At 44.2% G+C, this 16832-nt stretch overlaps 1 protein-coding gene across 1 annotated transcript in view; it reads right to left on the minus strand.

Annotated features, from left to right (window-relative positions):
- The window catches only part of KIF15 (kinesin family member 15), a 927627-nt gene that overhangs the window by 342669 nt on the left and 568126 nt on the right, over window positions 1-16832 (minus strand). Inside the window, exon 28 of the mRNA XM_086941724.1 lies at window positions 7998-8102. Coding sequence (XP_086797850.1) covers window positions 7998-8102 — 105 coding nt within the window. The remainder of the gene's footprint in view (window positions 1-7997; window positions 8103-16832) is intronic.

Consider the following 16832-nt stretch of genomic DNA (forward strand, 5'->3'; position numbering starts at 1 on the left):
ATAGTTAGGCTATTGTCTAGAGGTGAACTACAACTGATGCGAACACTCCAACAACTATACTATGAGGTACGGGAAGACTAGAATGTCCAACCTCTGAAGGTGGACAGTGACCATCATCATCACTTTTGGATAAACCTGAAGTGCACTGATAGGACTAAAGGTAAGCACTAAAAACTGCAAGTGCTCGTTGTCTACCTGAAACCACAGCTAAACCCTTTGGAACTGCAGGACAGGCATGTGAAAATAGGAGTTCCTGCAGATCCAACACCACCAATCAGTAAACTGGATCCAGGGCAGACAGAACCGGCCTGGATGAGCATTTTGAAATTATCCTTCTAGAGGAAGTAGTTCAGAGGGCAAATATAGAGGATAGGTTGGAGGCCTCCACCATTCTTCTGCACTAGGACGTAACAGGAATTACGAGTATGGATCTCGGATGGTGGCACCCTCTCATGGCACCCTTTTTGCAAAGGAGGCAGAACTTTCCTTGTAGGAAGGACAATTGGTGCTCCGAGATGTGTTCCGGTGTAAGGGCCATGTTTAGATGTGTGGAAAGCGAGGAGAGGGCATATCCATTTTGGACGATTTGGAGCACACATCAATCTGATGTAATGACCTAAAATCTGAGGAGGAAAGAGGTGATCCGATCCCCAACAAAGACTGTGCGCCACCATAAGCAAACTAAAGTGGTTATGTGGCAGCTGCAGAGAAGGGCGGGGGAAGGGTAGTTCGTAGCCCCTGTGGGACCTTTTTCTCAAAAGCCTTGGGAGGTTTGCTATTGCTGAGGCATAGCCTGGCGCGGCCTCTGCTGGGACCCTCTTCGGAAGCCCCGAAAGGAGCGAAATTGAAGTGTGAATAGCTGCTTTGCAGGGCCCAGTCCGAAGAAGTGCGCTGACGCTTTTTCTCCAAGAAGTGCTCTAAGGTCTACGTGGTCTCCAAAGAGATGTATAACCAAAGGGGCATGTACAGCAGGGACTGTTGAACGTCATTGGCAAACCCTTTGTGGTGCCAGAGTACCAAACTGGCCCCCCTTGCCCACACCAAACAGTTAGCAGTATTGAAGCCCGAGCGAATCATATGCTTTGCTGCGTCCTGTCAGTCATGGATGACCTGCTGAAGATTCATTCTGAGGTCATTTGTGATTGCTGACAGGATCTCCAGCACCATGTCCCACAACGCATGTGAATAGCAACCCAGGCAGTCGTTTGCTTACACACACAGTAAGTGAATGCTGTCCAAGGAAAACATGTACTTTACTAAACCCAAGCAGGTTTGACTCTGCCCTAAGATGAAGGGACAGAGCGTTCCAGTGGAAGGCTGCTGAGCTGGAAAAAGCCTTGACACTTAAGACCCTAATTTTGATGCTGGGAGGAAAAACATCCAACAGCTTGCCAGAGGCTTTTCGCTGACATCATGGGTTTCCATCCGGCGGTCGGAGGGAAACATGCGGGGGAATTACGCTCTGCTTCTGATGGGCTCACAGAGCCTTTCATGGCTGCAGGCGAAATAGTAATCGCAGAATGACAGCGGATCCAGCGTCGGCTGTGCTGTCGGGATTACGATGTTGCTTTCCATCTGCCCTTGCATGGTGGTCCACCCCCATGAAAAGGCGGGGGGGGGGGTACTTGCTATGGGGCCTGGGGGCAGGGATTTTTGAAAACATCAATTTTTCTGTTGCAGCTTGTGCTATGGCCTTTTCCAACCACCGCACAAGCTGCAATAGGAAAATGGATGTTTCCGACTGCCCATAGGTGGTCGCATCCTAATGCTGTGGTGGAATCGCCAACAAATTTGGGTGGTTCCATTCCGCTACGGTGTCAGTCGGACACTCGTTTGACCGACATCGTAATCAGGCCCTACGTGTTCTATGATGGAACCAAAAGAGCTTAGCCGATCTTAATTAGAGAGGTGGATAGTACCTGCAGAACCATGCGCGTAATAGTAATTGGTGGGGGTGGTGAACAGCTTTGTGCACCATTTCATCATATACAGTGGTTCTCATTGGTCTCATTCAAGTAAATTTCGAATTATCAGTCAAAATTGCTGTATGCCCTTATTGCCCCAAGGAAAAAACGTAGATCAAAGACCAGATCTTACTTTCAGCAAGTAATATGTAATCAACAATAATCCACATACAATAACAATGTCAAGGTAAATAGATCAGTGCGATGTGTCCCAGGATGCAAGAAAACCACAACTGAATGTGCCAAAAGACAAGTGACTGGAAATAACAATTTAATGAGTTTTTATATGAAACAAAAAACACAATTATAAATATCTAGTCATCCTTCGAATTGAATACGGCAGCACCGCCCTCTGCGGACTCCCCCTAACTACAAACGCACCACTGAGAGCTTCTCTAAACGCTGCAGCGAGACTCATCACTGGGTCAAAAAAGCACTCCCATATTACCCCTGACTTGAAATCTCTGAACTGGCTGCCTTTTGAAGCCAGAGTACATCGGAAAATCGCCTGCATGACACACAAGGCGGTACACCTAAACTCACCCTGCTACCTCGCTCAGAAACTGACAATCTCGGGCGGAGCGAGAAACACTAGAGGGACAAACAATCTTCTGCTGAAACCTCGAAGATTCCGGAAGAAAAAAACATATAAGCGCTCCTTCTCAGGAATGGCGCCTAGGATCTGGAACTCACTCCCTCCCGAAACCAGGCTCATCTCCTCCACTACACTCTTTAAAAATGAAGTAAAAGCTATCCTCATGGCTAAATACACTTGAACTATTATCTCGAACTCTCTTAATACTCTGCACCAATCTGTACTACATGTTTGACCCCTCTGCTTATTTGTATGAGTGGTCTTATTATTCACATGATTGGCTTTGCAGCCACCTATTTGTACTGTTTGATTTATTGATTTATCTGTCTGACCTTGCTCCCTCATGTACCCCTCTATGTAAAGCGCTCTGATATCTGCAAAGATATTGTCCGCGCTATATAAAACTTTCAAAATAAATAAATAAAACAGGCCAATGTCACAATGTTTGTTTTTGTGTGTTGATTACGTTTCAACCCTCAACTTGACACAGGGGTCTCATCAGGACAATAGTAATGATGGGACATCAGAAATGAATAATCAAATATTACAAAGTGGTCCTAACCAGGATATGAGGAATACGAGGTAATACACATAGGTTTACCTACATTAGCCAAGTAGTGAAGATTGAATTGGTCCAACAATTGGGTGAACCGCGTAAGTCTTGTGACATGTATATTGAACTACACTCACTCAGTGGGTTGTATTCACCTGGACTGATAAAACATAAAATAATTAATACCCAAGACTAATAATTGAGTAGGTGTGATACTTAGTATCCCACTGTGGTTCTTACACTGTGAATGGGAGCACTCTGAATAAGTAGGGCTGAGGAGAAGGGACCTGTTCCTTCTTATATGGGACAGTCGGGAGCCAGGATGATACAGCGAGAAGAATGCCCGTAAATCTGACGCAATGGATGATGTAAGGCTGAGCAAGTTAAGATGGCCGCCTCTCAAATGAGGATTGGAACGTATGTCATTCCAGGGCTTAGACATTGAAATTGTGAGGTCAGTGAACCACTGGTCCCATCCTTGTATGCACACTGTAATTCCTCTAGTAGAACAGAGGATTCAAACTTTTTTTGCGATGATTTGATACTTTTTTATTCAACAAAATAGTTCATAAATCAATTCCATATCATATATGTGATTATTCGTTTTGTTTGATTCTTTTTCAACATATAACACTGTCCTTTATATACATCCAATGCATTTCGGGGCGATTGTTTGCCCCTTCATCAGGGAAAGGATACTATGATCAAAAGCAAAATAAACAACCTGTCAGTTATGTGATGTATATAGTGTGATCTTTACAATAAATTAAGAAGGGAGGCGAGGGAAGGGGTTTGGGGGAAGCTAGGTGCTGATTTATATGGTCACCTTAAAAGTCCATGAACCCGTGGGAAATCAAAAATTATCAATCGTTTCTTACGTGCTGTGGTTTTCCAGTTTTACATAACTCTGTGAATGAGAGGGTAAAGTGAAAGTGTTACCGCGATGCAGCGTGTAAGATGGGAGCTTAGTTCGAGAAACTGATGCCCTAATCGTGTAGCCGGTAAACTAACCTGGTTGGTAATGGCGAAGTTCGTGCGTAGTCTGATCGCCAACGCCGGTCAGGACGATGGAGTCTATGGCCGCGTTTGGTCAAATTCAAGAGTTGCGATCACGTGATCATAGATAGTGAGAAAAGACTCGTAAAGTGAGTTGCGGTAGTACGGGCGGAATATTAGAAGAATATTCTTTCGAAAATAAGTGTATTCTTTCAAAGGTGAAAGAAAAGTATAGTAGAGTGGTTCCTAAAGAGTGAGACCGAAAAAATTCCCTCAATGTGAAACAAGAAATATACGTGGCGATATCACCCCAGAATATCAGGGGTAATGGAAATCGGATAACGTGTATGGGTGATGTGAACTAATGACACTGCTGACCTTAAGCAAAAGATAATATGTGTAGTGTTGGATGGAGAGTGAAAGTTAATGTATCCCATAAACATAAATACTGTATCCAGTAAACATATCCAATAAACATGAATGTCACAGTGAATTCACACAGGAATTACTAGGTTGATCCAAGTGCAACTTTATAAGTAACAAGAGAGTTCAATTCTATCATTTAAGCCGAATGGCTTCTGTGTAGAAAGTCTCTGAATCCAGGTGTTTTCTCGTTGGAGTAGAAATTTAGTATTGGCTCTACCTTCAGTTCTCGAAATCATTTCCAATATGATGAACTTCATTTGGGAGATGTTGTGTTTTTCTTCCTGAAAATGTATGGCTATTGAAGATTTGTTATTTTTTAGACGGATATTAGACTTGTGTTCAGTGAGTCTTATCTTGATTTTACGTTCTGTCTTGCCAATGTACAATTTACCGCATGGGCATTTTAAGGCGTAAATCACGTTACTGGAATCGCATGGGGCATTGACCTTGAGTTTTATATTGTGGCCTTTCATGGGGTGATTGATTAGAGGAATTACAGTGTGCATACAAGGATGGGACCAGTGGTTCACTGACCTCACAATTTCAATGTCTAAGCCCTGGAATGACATACGTTCCAATCCTCATTTGAGAGGCGGCCATCTTAACTTGCTCAGCCTTACATCACGTCGTGGGACACTTGACGTTACTTGTGTAGCACCTAAAATAGACAAAATTTTCTCAAAACCTGCTGGGCATCTGCCCTATCATAATTGCTATTCCAGGGCTTAGACCATCACTATCTTATGCGAAAAGACTAGATCATTGAGTGTGGAAGTCTTAAGAGAGATAGTGATCCTTAAGTCTCATCCACCGCTTGCGGTCAAATTTGCACATAGTTGATGTGTACGCGGAGCAGAGCATAGAATAGGAAAGTAAACCCGAGTAGGAAAAGCAGTGTCCTGGAAATTCAACATGATCAACTCACATGGGTATAATTCAAGGAATTATGACCATAATGTGGTTACAAAGAAAAAGAAAATCAATCAGCCTGGCAACTGCGACTATAATACATCATTTGGAACAACACTATATGCCAGTTATTACAGCATCTATGTTCAATCTCCCGAACGCGTCAAAAAACTGTGCCACTCCTTGGCAGTTTTCAGTCCTTTCTATATTCAGTCACATTTAGTGATCCATTTACATTAAAGTCTCTGTAGGATCAAGGATATATCACCTGCTCTGGTATATGTGCCACATCAATCAATTGCCAATTCATCAGTAGTGTGGTTTTCTCTATATAATAAAGGACCAAGGATGTGTTCATCACTTTATTCTGCGACAATGCTGACCAATTCTTGTGTTTATCTGTTGCATTGTCTGACTAATATAGATGTAATTGCATGGACAGCAAATTCAATAAACCTACATTGGATGCATTACAATTTGAGAACTGCCCAAGTTCTAGGTTTATGAAGTCATGGGCAAAATACCTGGTGTTTTGAGTGAACCTGCAGGCTATCTAATTCCCACACTTGTAGTGGACTTTCACTGGTTTCAACCCCCAAGCGTCATTCAGTGTTTTAGTCTGCATGTAGGTGTGTGAAGAATGGACAATGTGATCTTTAATGTTTTGCCTCTTTTAAATGCAAATAAGGGCAACATTTAAATTCAATGTGCTGCAGCGGATACCAGTGCCTCCGACGGAAGCTTTGAGCTGATTAGTGTGCTAGCAAAAGGTTGTGACATAAACCAATTTCTCATTAGATATGCCTGATTTGGTCTTTAGTAGTTCTTCTCTAGGATTAAACCGCACCCTTCTGATTGCTGCCCTATTTTATGAGGATACCCCCTATTAAGTAATATGTGGGTTTCTTTGAAGTAGACTGTGCTGTGAGTTCAAATACGTTGCAACCTGAGAAACTGACAATAAAGAAGGTCAACCCGCAGGGAATGAGGGTGATAGCTCTGGTATATAAGAATATTTCTTTCAGTGGGTTTTTTGAAGAGAGTGATAAGCTTCCCTTCATCATGTCTTACAAGGAGTTCCAAAAAGTCAATTTCAAGGCTCAGATGATTACAGTTTAACTACACATAGTTTTGCACTCAGTGTAAATAAGCCTCACACTCTGTTAATCCAGATTCAGTATCTCTCCATCCCACAAAGTTATCATCTGTATATCTTTTCCAACACCTAATTGATGCTCAGTATGGTTCCTATCAGTAAGTAGGAGTTGCTGTTCCACGACATTTAGATACAGGTACCAGACTTGGGTCTGAAAAGGATCCGCGGTTTCACTGGAAGTCAGTGCAAAGAAAGGACACCAGAGGAGATATGGACTCTGGAACGAAGGCCAAAAACCTTCTGGGACGTCAAATTTTGAACTAACTGCAGTCTACAACTTTGACAGGCATGAAGATTAAGATAAATTGAATTGCAGCAATCCAAAAAAGGAGACACAAAGAAGAAAGTGAAAAGATACAGAATGATTACGAAAATGTAACTGGAAAAAGGACAACTTCACTACAAATTAAACTTGATCTGAGAGTTAACGATAAGTAGATGTTAATGCCCATATTTTTTTATTAAGACTTTGGGAGTAGGCGGTGGGCCTAGTTCATCTGAAAAGAAGGGGAGCTCCCAAAAGAGGGAGGAGACAGAAGGACTGAGAATTTCTGCCTTGCCCCTTTTAATTTAAGATTATTGCTCATCATACATCCTTGGGTAGTGAATATGTAATCACACTTCTTAGATGGAGATAAGGGTGCATTTAAGTTGCCCTGGAACACACAAAAATAGATATTTAGCAACCCTACATTGGGTATTGCGCCTATTAAGATGCCCTCACTATAGTCTTATTCATCCAGACAACAGTTGTTACGCGGTCTATCTTCTTTCATTTATATAAATGGTGTGCTGTCCTGCAACAGAGAAGTGACTCTCTTAAAGAAATGGGACCAAAACGGTTCCTTTGTTACATAGTGAATCCTGAAATTGTATTTTTGAGAACACTTCCTGAAAAAAATGTATCGACTATAGGGCAACAGCCACATGTTGAAGGACTGGTAGAAGTCACTTTTCCAGCAACTGCACCTAGAAGCTTTTGGTAAAGTCTTAACTGAAATCATTAAAGCGTACCTCATATATTTCAGTACTGCCTTTCAGAGGACAAACTTCTCTGTAATGGGTTCAAATGTTGCAATCTTTCCAAGCATATTTTTGAATGAGACTTGCGAGGTCAGGCTCTCAGCACGTACAACATATGCTATAAAACACACATAGGTGGGAGACTACAATATAATTGGAAATAAGGTGGAATTAAAGTAAACTCTTGAAAGAAAATAAATCAACTTCCATGTAAATTGAGAAGCTACAAAAACGTTGCATGTCAAAACTGACGGATACACACAATGTAATTCACTAAGGTAGTTAAGCAAAGTTAGCATCACGTAGGAGTCAAATAAGAAAGAAATACTAATGTGAGAGAACCCTGATATGTACAGTACTTCTTGATTCAAGTACCTGGGAAAGCACCACTGTGTCCACTTCTGCAGCAATTTCTGCTTGTCGCAATTTCTCCTCATAGTGCCTCTTCAGACTCTCCATTTCATCACTCGTTTTGTTCAGCTGCATTATTTAACAAGAAACACAGAGTTTTACAATTTACAACTCTTAAGTATTGGGTTTTTGCGGTTACAGTATGCTGCGAGCAGTCAAATTATAATAGAAAGTGAACACTTAAATTTTAAAAATGTTACATTATTAGTTTAGGTGTAGTTTTACTGTAAAGTAACCTAAATAATGATTCAAACGAAAAATCTCCAAATTTGGGTGCGTTTATGTTCATCATTTTTCTCCAAACGGCAGACCGTGCTCTTCAAATAAAGATGAAACATATTTGCTATCAAAATATTCTCGGTTTCTACAAAAGTGAAAACCTACTTCTATGGAAATTCCTTTTTATTCATCCATTTTCAACTACCTAAAGTAAGAAGACAAATCTAGAGAGGGAAGAGAATGGTCAAAAACAACAAATAACTTACCTTCAGTAACATATTTTCTGATAGCCATTCCAAACTTCCTACAGAGACCTCGTTGAGAAATCTCTCTCGGGTATCAGAATGGGACAGTGTAAAATCCATGCATTTCACCCGCTGGGGCTAGGTGGCTAACATGGCATAGGCTCCGAATGAGCTAGAACCAGTCTTGACAATGCTCCTAATGGGAACAGTCCAGCATTAACTGCCAAGTCCAGGGAGGACCTGGTCTGGCAGTTGGGCTGGACGGTTCCCATGAGGCACAGGGTCAAGATTGATTTGCAAATGGCTGGGTCTAAACTGGGGTGGCATGGTGAGCAAAAAAAACGAGGGACTAAACCCAGATCCGTGACTGGAGGTACATTTATTATTTGTTCAGCATTCTGTCCATCATTGTTCTTTTTGCATTTGTTGGCCACAGGTATAGGTAGATGTGGGTCCTGTGCTCACTGCGCCACTGGATTCAAGCTAGCCTGGCTGATGAGAGGTGTTACCCCAAACTGGTCCATGGATGCTTGTTTCGGGTCCAGGGAGGACCTGACCAGGCATTTCGGACTGGACTGTTCCCATTAAAAGCAGGGACAAGACTGATTTGCATATGGCTGGGTCCAAACTGGGGTGATGTGGTGAGCAAATAAACAGTAGATTAAACCCAGACCTGTGACTAGGGGTGAATGTTTGAATTGTTCAGCATTCGACCCATATGTTCTTTTGGTGGTTTCATAGATCAGGATTTTGGGATCAGGAAAGGGGTTGAGAAAGTAATGTGCCAATTACTTACTGTAATCATTATTAGTATGATTACTCCTTCTCGTACCAGTAGATACATCCCTCCCTAAATCGTCTAGCAACCTCGATGCCTCGTGCTAGGGGATGTGAGGATGTGCTCTGGGTGATTGCCACTTTTAAGGTCCCTGTTGTGAGAGGGGTCTGAGGTGTTTATCACAGGAGGATGAGGGAGCTTTGGCCAACTAGGACATATAGTGCTGGTTGGAGGTGGGTCAATCTTACTCAGTAAGCAAAGGCAATCGGGGTAATGAAGACTACTGGTTAGTAATCAGCGCATGTGTGTACAATGAACTCCTCTTTCTGGGAAATACATAGTTGTATCATATCCTTATATAGTGCAAAATGAAATGTTCAGTAACATCCGTTCGGGGGAAGGGGGTGGAGTGGAGGGAGGCTGGTTGCACTGCTCATGAGTGGCGAGTGGTTAAGGGTGAGGCGCGACCATCTAACAGCAGTAGAGGGGAGAATACGTGGAATTACATATGACAGTTCTTAGTAACACTCATCTTTCCAGCAAATTATTTCTATTCATGCTTGGATTGATTTATGTTAAAAGCATACTTATTTGGAATATCAATAACCCCAGAAAGTAGGAAGCTCTCTGTAAAGCAGTATATTCTACGGTAATTACTTGCAAATAAAAAATATCTCTCTGCGACAATTATCCATTACAACAAGACCCTCCAAACCTATTTTATGGCAAAAATATCGACTGTTCACATGCGGTCTTTAAAGAACAAAGCAATGCAGATTCCTGCATGTGAAGTGTGTAATTAGAAGGCATATTGTGTGGTTTTTGTGCTTGTCCTTCATGTAGATAATTATACACTAAATCTGCTGTAGTGTGAATGCTAAGCTTGAAAGTAACTAACGCGGTAAAACAAAGTTGAAGTAAAATGTCATGCTGCGTAATATTTACGTCCTCCGATAAGGCATTATCGTAACACTAAAGAATAATAAAGATTACACATTTCAACTAAACATTAAGGAAAAAGTTAATTACCTTCAGTAACTATCGTTCAGGTGAATACTCCATCTACCTGCAAATTTATCACATGTTGAAAATCCACAGGCGCCAGACTGGATCCGGAAACCTTTCTTTAGCTCTCCCACACCACTTGGTGGATTGGGTGCCAAGTCTGCACCAGAAACTACAACCTAGTGTAGTCAATGGAGCCATAACGCACCCAACAAGCACATGGTCATTTCTCCACCACTGATTCCGTGCCCTTAGAGGAATGACTATCAAGTTGAGTTTGAATTTGGCCTATGACCATCAATCAGAACAGAGAGGCAGTTGTGATAGTTGAGCAATCTGGAGGGAGGATATCCACCAGAGATTGTTATTGAAGGTAAACAACTCGTTTGAAGGGTACATCTACCTGCAGATTGATCACATGTTCAACAGATTTCAAAGCAGTACCCCTTAGTCGGTGATTCTGAAGGAATTGTCAAGCAAGGAGATCTGGAGGACAGAAAAATGACATTCCTTCCCACCTCTGAATCCAAACAAAGGTTGGCGGAAGTGTGAGTGAAAGCCCAAGTCACTGCACACATCTCAGCCATGGGAACAGCACCAGCTAGTGCGGAGATAGAAGATTTTACTCTAGTTAAATGTGCCCAAATTCACTCTGGCAGTTTCTTCTTAGCAGGAAGAAGCACATCTTTATGCACAGAATTATCTATCCGGATACATCATCTTTTGAACTGCCTTGCCAACCTTGTGACCAGTATACCGTACAAAGAGAGGGTTAGAAATGATCTCTTTTGGAACAGTTGATGTAAGCACTAATTGCTCATCTGGGGTCCAACCGGTGCAAACTATCCTCCTCCTTGCTTGAATGAAATAAAGGGTAGAAGGTAGGAGGGGTAATGGATAGACCTAGAAGGTAAGGGGTCACCAACCTGGGAAGAAAATCTGATTTAGTTTGGAGGACCATTTGTCTAGGAAGAAGCATGTGTATGGTTTAACAGATGCTCCGTGCTTGCTGCTCACAGACTATACTCACTGAGGTAATGGCCACATGAAAACCTGCTTTTAAGTCAACAAGCGCAACTGGAAACTGGGAAGGGGCTCAAAATGAGTGACCATCAAAAAGTCAAAACAAGATTCAGTCCCAATGGGGCACAACAAAAGGAGTTGGCAGAGATAGGTCTACAAGTCTCATCAAAAACCTCATCTTTTTAGAGTCCTTTAACAGGGATGGATAGTTTGGAAGGCAGACAGGCTGCAATGTATCCTTTGATTGAGCTCTTGCTGGCCTGGCAGGGCAATACAGTTGGAACCAAGTGAAGGTTCAGGAGTGCGGAATTTCATAAAACCTCTACTTGTCCATAGGGCAGGTTGCTTCATAAATTAACTTGTCCTGTAACAAAATACACTTGTCCCTTTTGTGCCATGTAATGTGGTGGCAAATTATGACAGCAATCTCATTAGATAAGAGCTCTGAAATAGCCTCCCTGATTATGCCAGGGCTCCTTACATAATAGGCTTTGAATACTAGCGATTGCCTTATGTTGCCACATTTCCGCAGATCTACATACTGGGGCTGAAGGTAATGGTAAGCAACAGTGCCAGGTTTGGAATGCCCTTTGGCGACTGTGCAAACCTACTAACTTGCCTCAGCTGTGCAAACCTACTCTTTCTTTAAATATATTTGGTTTCTAATTTAGGGAAGTGGGGCAGTGTGGCTCCCCTCCCCTGGCCCACTATTGGCCCCAGGGACCACATCCCCCGGGGTCTGGCCTCTTTTTTTTTTAAGTAGGAGAGGGCCCCCCCTCCTCTAGGCCACATCTGGCCCCAGCGACCCCATCCCCCGGGTCCTGGCCTCCTTGATGGGGATAGTTGAGGGAGCCCCAATGCCCACACTGTCCCAGCCGGCTCACAGCCTCCTGCGGGAGCCGGCATTGCTTTTGGACAAGGGGGCTGCTAAGATGCCGCTCCCTTTGCCCAAAAGCAATTCTGCTTTGCTTCGATGAAGGTTTCCTGCTCTCGCTTCCAAGAAGCAAAGCAGTGTTTGCTATGTCAGGGCGGGAGCCGTGCTCCCAGCCCTGTCATAGCAAACAGCAATGTTCCGGGGTGGGCACCGTGGGACATTGCAGGAGCCAGCCCTGGGGTGTGGCGGTCCCCAGGGCCATCAAGAGCTCTGCGCAGCCCCGCCCCTACATTTGCATAGCCCAGGGGAGGTGGTGGTATATGGGTCGGGGGGGTCGCCCGCAAGGCCCCCCTAATTAATAAAGGAAGCCCCGGGGAGGTGGCGGTCCCCGGGGCAGCGTGGAGGGAGCCAGGCGCCCCCCCATGCATTTTTCAAACAAAAAGCCCAGGGAGGTGTTGGTCCCCGGGACAATGGAGGCCCCCACACCATAATCAAGAATTGCCCCCGGGACATGGCCCACCCAGGGGCTTAAAACAAAGCGTGGAAGCCTGCGCTTCGTTTGTTTTTGATAATTTCGGCTGGATTCGCGCACCCAGCACAAATTCGGCAGAAATGATATTGAAAAACGCTTTTATGGCTCTGGGGGTCTATGTGGGACCACCTGAGCAGGCCTAGGGGGTCAGTGTGTTTCTACCCTGCCTCCTTTTCTTGTTTTTCTATATTTTTTTTTCATCTTTTTTCTTGCGACTCCGTACAGAGTCACATAATGGCTGCCAACACACTCTGGTTTTCAGTGTTGGCAGCCAATCAGAATGAAGCTCGTGAGGATTTACGACGACTCCTCGGTGCTCAGATATCGATATTTTTAGAATTTCTCAGGAACTACTGAACGGATTTACACCATTTAATAAAAAGGTCGCTTTCTGAACCAAGACCTACCTTTTTGCCAAATTTGGTATAATTCCGTTCAGCAGTTCGGGCTGTAGCCGGTTCTAAAATTCCTATGGAAATTAACATGGGGGAAACGTTTTTTGGGACCCCCTTTTTTCGCGGCCTCCACTTGACGAATCACCCCGAAACTTTCAAAACAGGAGCTGACCAGAGCGCCCCATTAGTTTGGAAATTTTCGCGAAAATTCATCAACCGGTGCCAAAGGTATTGGAAAATCCAAAAAAGCTTTTCCTATGGAAACTAGGCCCTAACTATAACTACCCAAAGACGACCGCCAGTAGGTTAAAACAACTAAAATTCACCAGTTATAATTACTTCAAGTAACTAACTCAAGTCCTAAAATAACTATAACTTGCGGGCTCGCCATATACAGTGTTGTCATCAATGATGTTATTTGAGATGCTGCAGTGCTGATATTAATGGTGTCAAAGAACATGTCATTAGTGATGTAATATGTGAAGTAATTAGCAGTGTGTGGCCAGTGTATGCATTATAGTTACTTTAGGGCACAAGTTATAGTTCTTGAGTTAACTAGACCTGGTAAATTTCAGTGGCTTTGCCAGTTTAAAATGGTATGTTTAAAATGACATTTTCACCAAACTATACCATCCCTGTAACCCTGGTTCTTTCAGTGAATTTCTAAGGCTTTTTCCCAAAGTAAAGTAAGATATTATTACAATTCCCAACTAGAACATCACTTTAACCTTAGCCATGAGCAAATTTCTGTGGGGTTTTTCCAATGATACGTCCATTGCCATGCGCGGTGTGGTGTTCACAGCAGGGCCCAACGTGTCGAACCCTTCTGCAGGTGGAGGACCCTATTTGGCGTATCTCAACCCTCAACCCCACGCCCACCCCCTTTTTTATTTTGTTGCTGTACTGATTAATCACAACTCTACAGGGGACCCAAAAAATCTTGTAGGATTTAGGAACTGTTCTTCCTGATGATTCTAATAAGGAAAAAGGTTTGACACATTTTGCTGGTGAAAATGCTTTCAACCACTATCAGAGATTATTTGTGGGGGCTCACTCCATACAATGGGCCTTTGATACACCCCCACCCTCACCATGAGCACAATCAGTCTTTCTATTACTCACTACTCCCAGGGTGTTTATGCTCAAGGGTGGCAGAAAACATACTAGTCACCAGGTAATCTAAATTATATTTTTTTTTAAAAAAAGGAATAGGTTGGCAGAGCCAGTTAGACCCAAAAATAAAATGGGTGGGGGCTGACCAACCAGGCTCGATGGACTGTGGAAGTCTACCTTCCAATCTGCCACTGGCCAACTCCCTGGGGGACAGAACGCCCACTAGATACCCCGAGGAAAACAAGATACACAAATAATAAGGGTTTAGCATCGAGTCGTGCCCCAACCACAAAACAGGTTCAGTCTTTAATTTCATTCTTATGGGCTTTTTTAAAATTTTTATTTTTACATGCGAGCCAGCAGAGAGAAGGTAAATACCAATGTCTTCTCAACTGCTATACAGGAAACTAATGAGTCAAACTAGAGACCTTTCCAACACAACATGGTCTTGGCTTAGGCCCCGTTTAATCTGTTCATGTTGTAGGCGCTTGGCCCAGATATACAAATGTAATAGTGGATCCACACAGATTCAGTAAATTTCCCACTCAGATATGTTAGAAAATTGCATGCTTTTAGGAACTGTGGTTAGGAAAACTTCATGGGATCTGTGCAAGGCACATCACACTGGCCGGCTCCAGGTGTCTATTTTTAAAAGCGTTCTGGGTTTGGCAGGTTTCCAAAGGTTGCACCTGAGCTGGGCTCAAATACCACAGCTATACCAAATGCCAAATCAGGATATTTTTGACAGGAAATAATGTCTCCACATTACAATTTCAGGCCTTGTGTCGATGGTGCTAGGTCAATCCAAACAAACCTGCATTTTTATCGACAGAAGTTTGGGAACATTGGGACATAGGACATTTCTTAGACCTGTACAGATTGTGGAATTTCCATCACGTAAATATGAGGAAATTATGTATTTCATTTAAAAGGTTGAGGTCTGTAGGGCATTGTGGGTAAGAAAAAGTAGGGGAATCCATGCAAGCCAAAACACCCTTGACTACCCTGGGTGTTCAGTGTAGGAGAGTAGGGTCTGCAATCCTATGATCACCCAGATTTTTCGCTTTTGTTTCACTGGTTTACGACTTTCTCTGGCTGTGGGCCTGCTAATCAGACCCACAGCCTGGCTGTTCTCTTTCTAAATTACGATATGTACCCTAGGTGCATTTACCAATTGGTACTGGGCCACCTTATCAGACCCTGTAACTCAGGGCATAGGTGTACCCAGGGCCGTCAGGGGCTGCAGCATGTATTATGCCACCCCTGGCTGGCCTCCTAAATTTGACACAACTGGCTGCATGACAGCTGGGGCGAAGTCGTGTAATCACACTTTGCTTTAGATATAGTAGCCCTATATCTAACCATACAATGGACGCTCGAGTTCCTATCAGTCACTCCTATGGCAGGCCTTGACAATCCTGAAGGCAGAGTGCATGGGCTCGTGTGAACTAGGCTCTGGCCCGAGCCGAGCCCGGTTGCAGCTTGCGGAGTCAAGACCCAATGGCTGTTCCATGATAACGCGTACCACATCGGTAACTTCGGTGTCGCGTTATCAAGACATGTCGAGTAAGGTGTCATACGAATCGGGATGCTGCCCTCTCACCAACTCTGGCGACGAGGTTAGCATTCCGCCCTTCTAGAGGGACACGACATGTACGTAACTGTGAACCCCGGTTAAAGTTAACTAAAGCCTCAGCTCCACAAAATGGATGCTGCCACCACAGACACGAGTCTGACCTCCTGCTGCTGGGAGTCCTTCCAGCGAGGAGCGCTTGGACAAAGGGTTTCCTGTCGAGGGCGGTGTTCGCACCGTCCCAGACAGGGTTTGTGTATTCTGGGTAGGTAGGGCTTTTGCGAGAAGGTGACTGCGGAGTGGCACCCCGGTGCTCACTACGCATCTGCCGGTCAGAACCAGTTCCAGGGGCACCAGCCCTGGCCTGGGGAAAGTCCGGCAGGCGAGAGGGGTGTAACTACCCCCCTTCCTGGTCCCACCCTTAGGGCAGGACCTAGTCATGTACCCACCCCTTTCTTTAGAATAAAGGCCGGAGCGGGGACCCTTCCAAATTAGATCATCTTTGAATCAAGAACTACTTTCTACGAAAGGACACTCAAGACTCTTCTCAAGATTTCTCCCTTGTGACTAAGGAGTAGTCACCCTGCATCAGCGGGCACCATCTAAGAACTCTGCGGTTTGCTGCAAGTCCTTCCTCAAGGATCCGACGGCCCAGCTCGACGAGAACCGGCTTCCCTGGCACCTCTGACCTCTACCCACGTCATCAGCTCAGCTGTGATCTGTGGGTGCGACGAGACCTCGAGGGACCGGCCATCATCAGAACCTGCACGCTCTTAACCAGCACGACCTTCGAAGCAATTCCCTGGTGAGTGCTCTGGGGTCCGAGAAGCCCCGACCCTGAGCCGCTCCAGCACCGAAGTGCAGTCTCCCAGCATCTCCACGATCTGCGTGGGGCCCTTCTGCTCGCTGCTCAGCACGTTGTCTGGTCACTAGCCGCTGGCTTGTGCCCTTCTGTGACGACATCCGACAATCAACACTGCTGGTCTGGTTGCTCCAGACTGGCCCTTGCTTCCATCTTTGCGAGAAGCACCCCGGACCCTCC

Source organism: Lissotriton vulgaris, chromosome 10 (genome assembly GCF_964263255.1).
Source record: "Lissotriton vulgaris chromosome 10, aLisVul1.2, whole genome shotgun sequence".
Taxonomy (NCBI): domain Eukaryota; kingdom Metazoa; phylum Chordata; class Amphibia; order Caudata; family Salamandridae; genus Lissotriton; species Lissotriton vulgaris.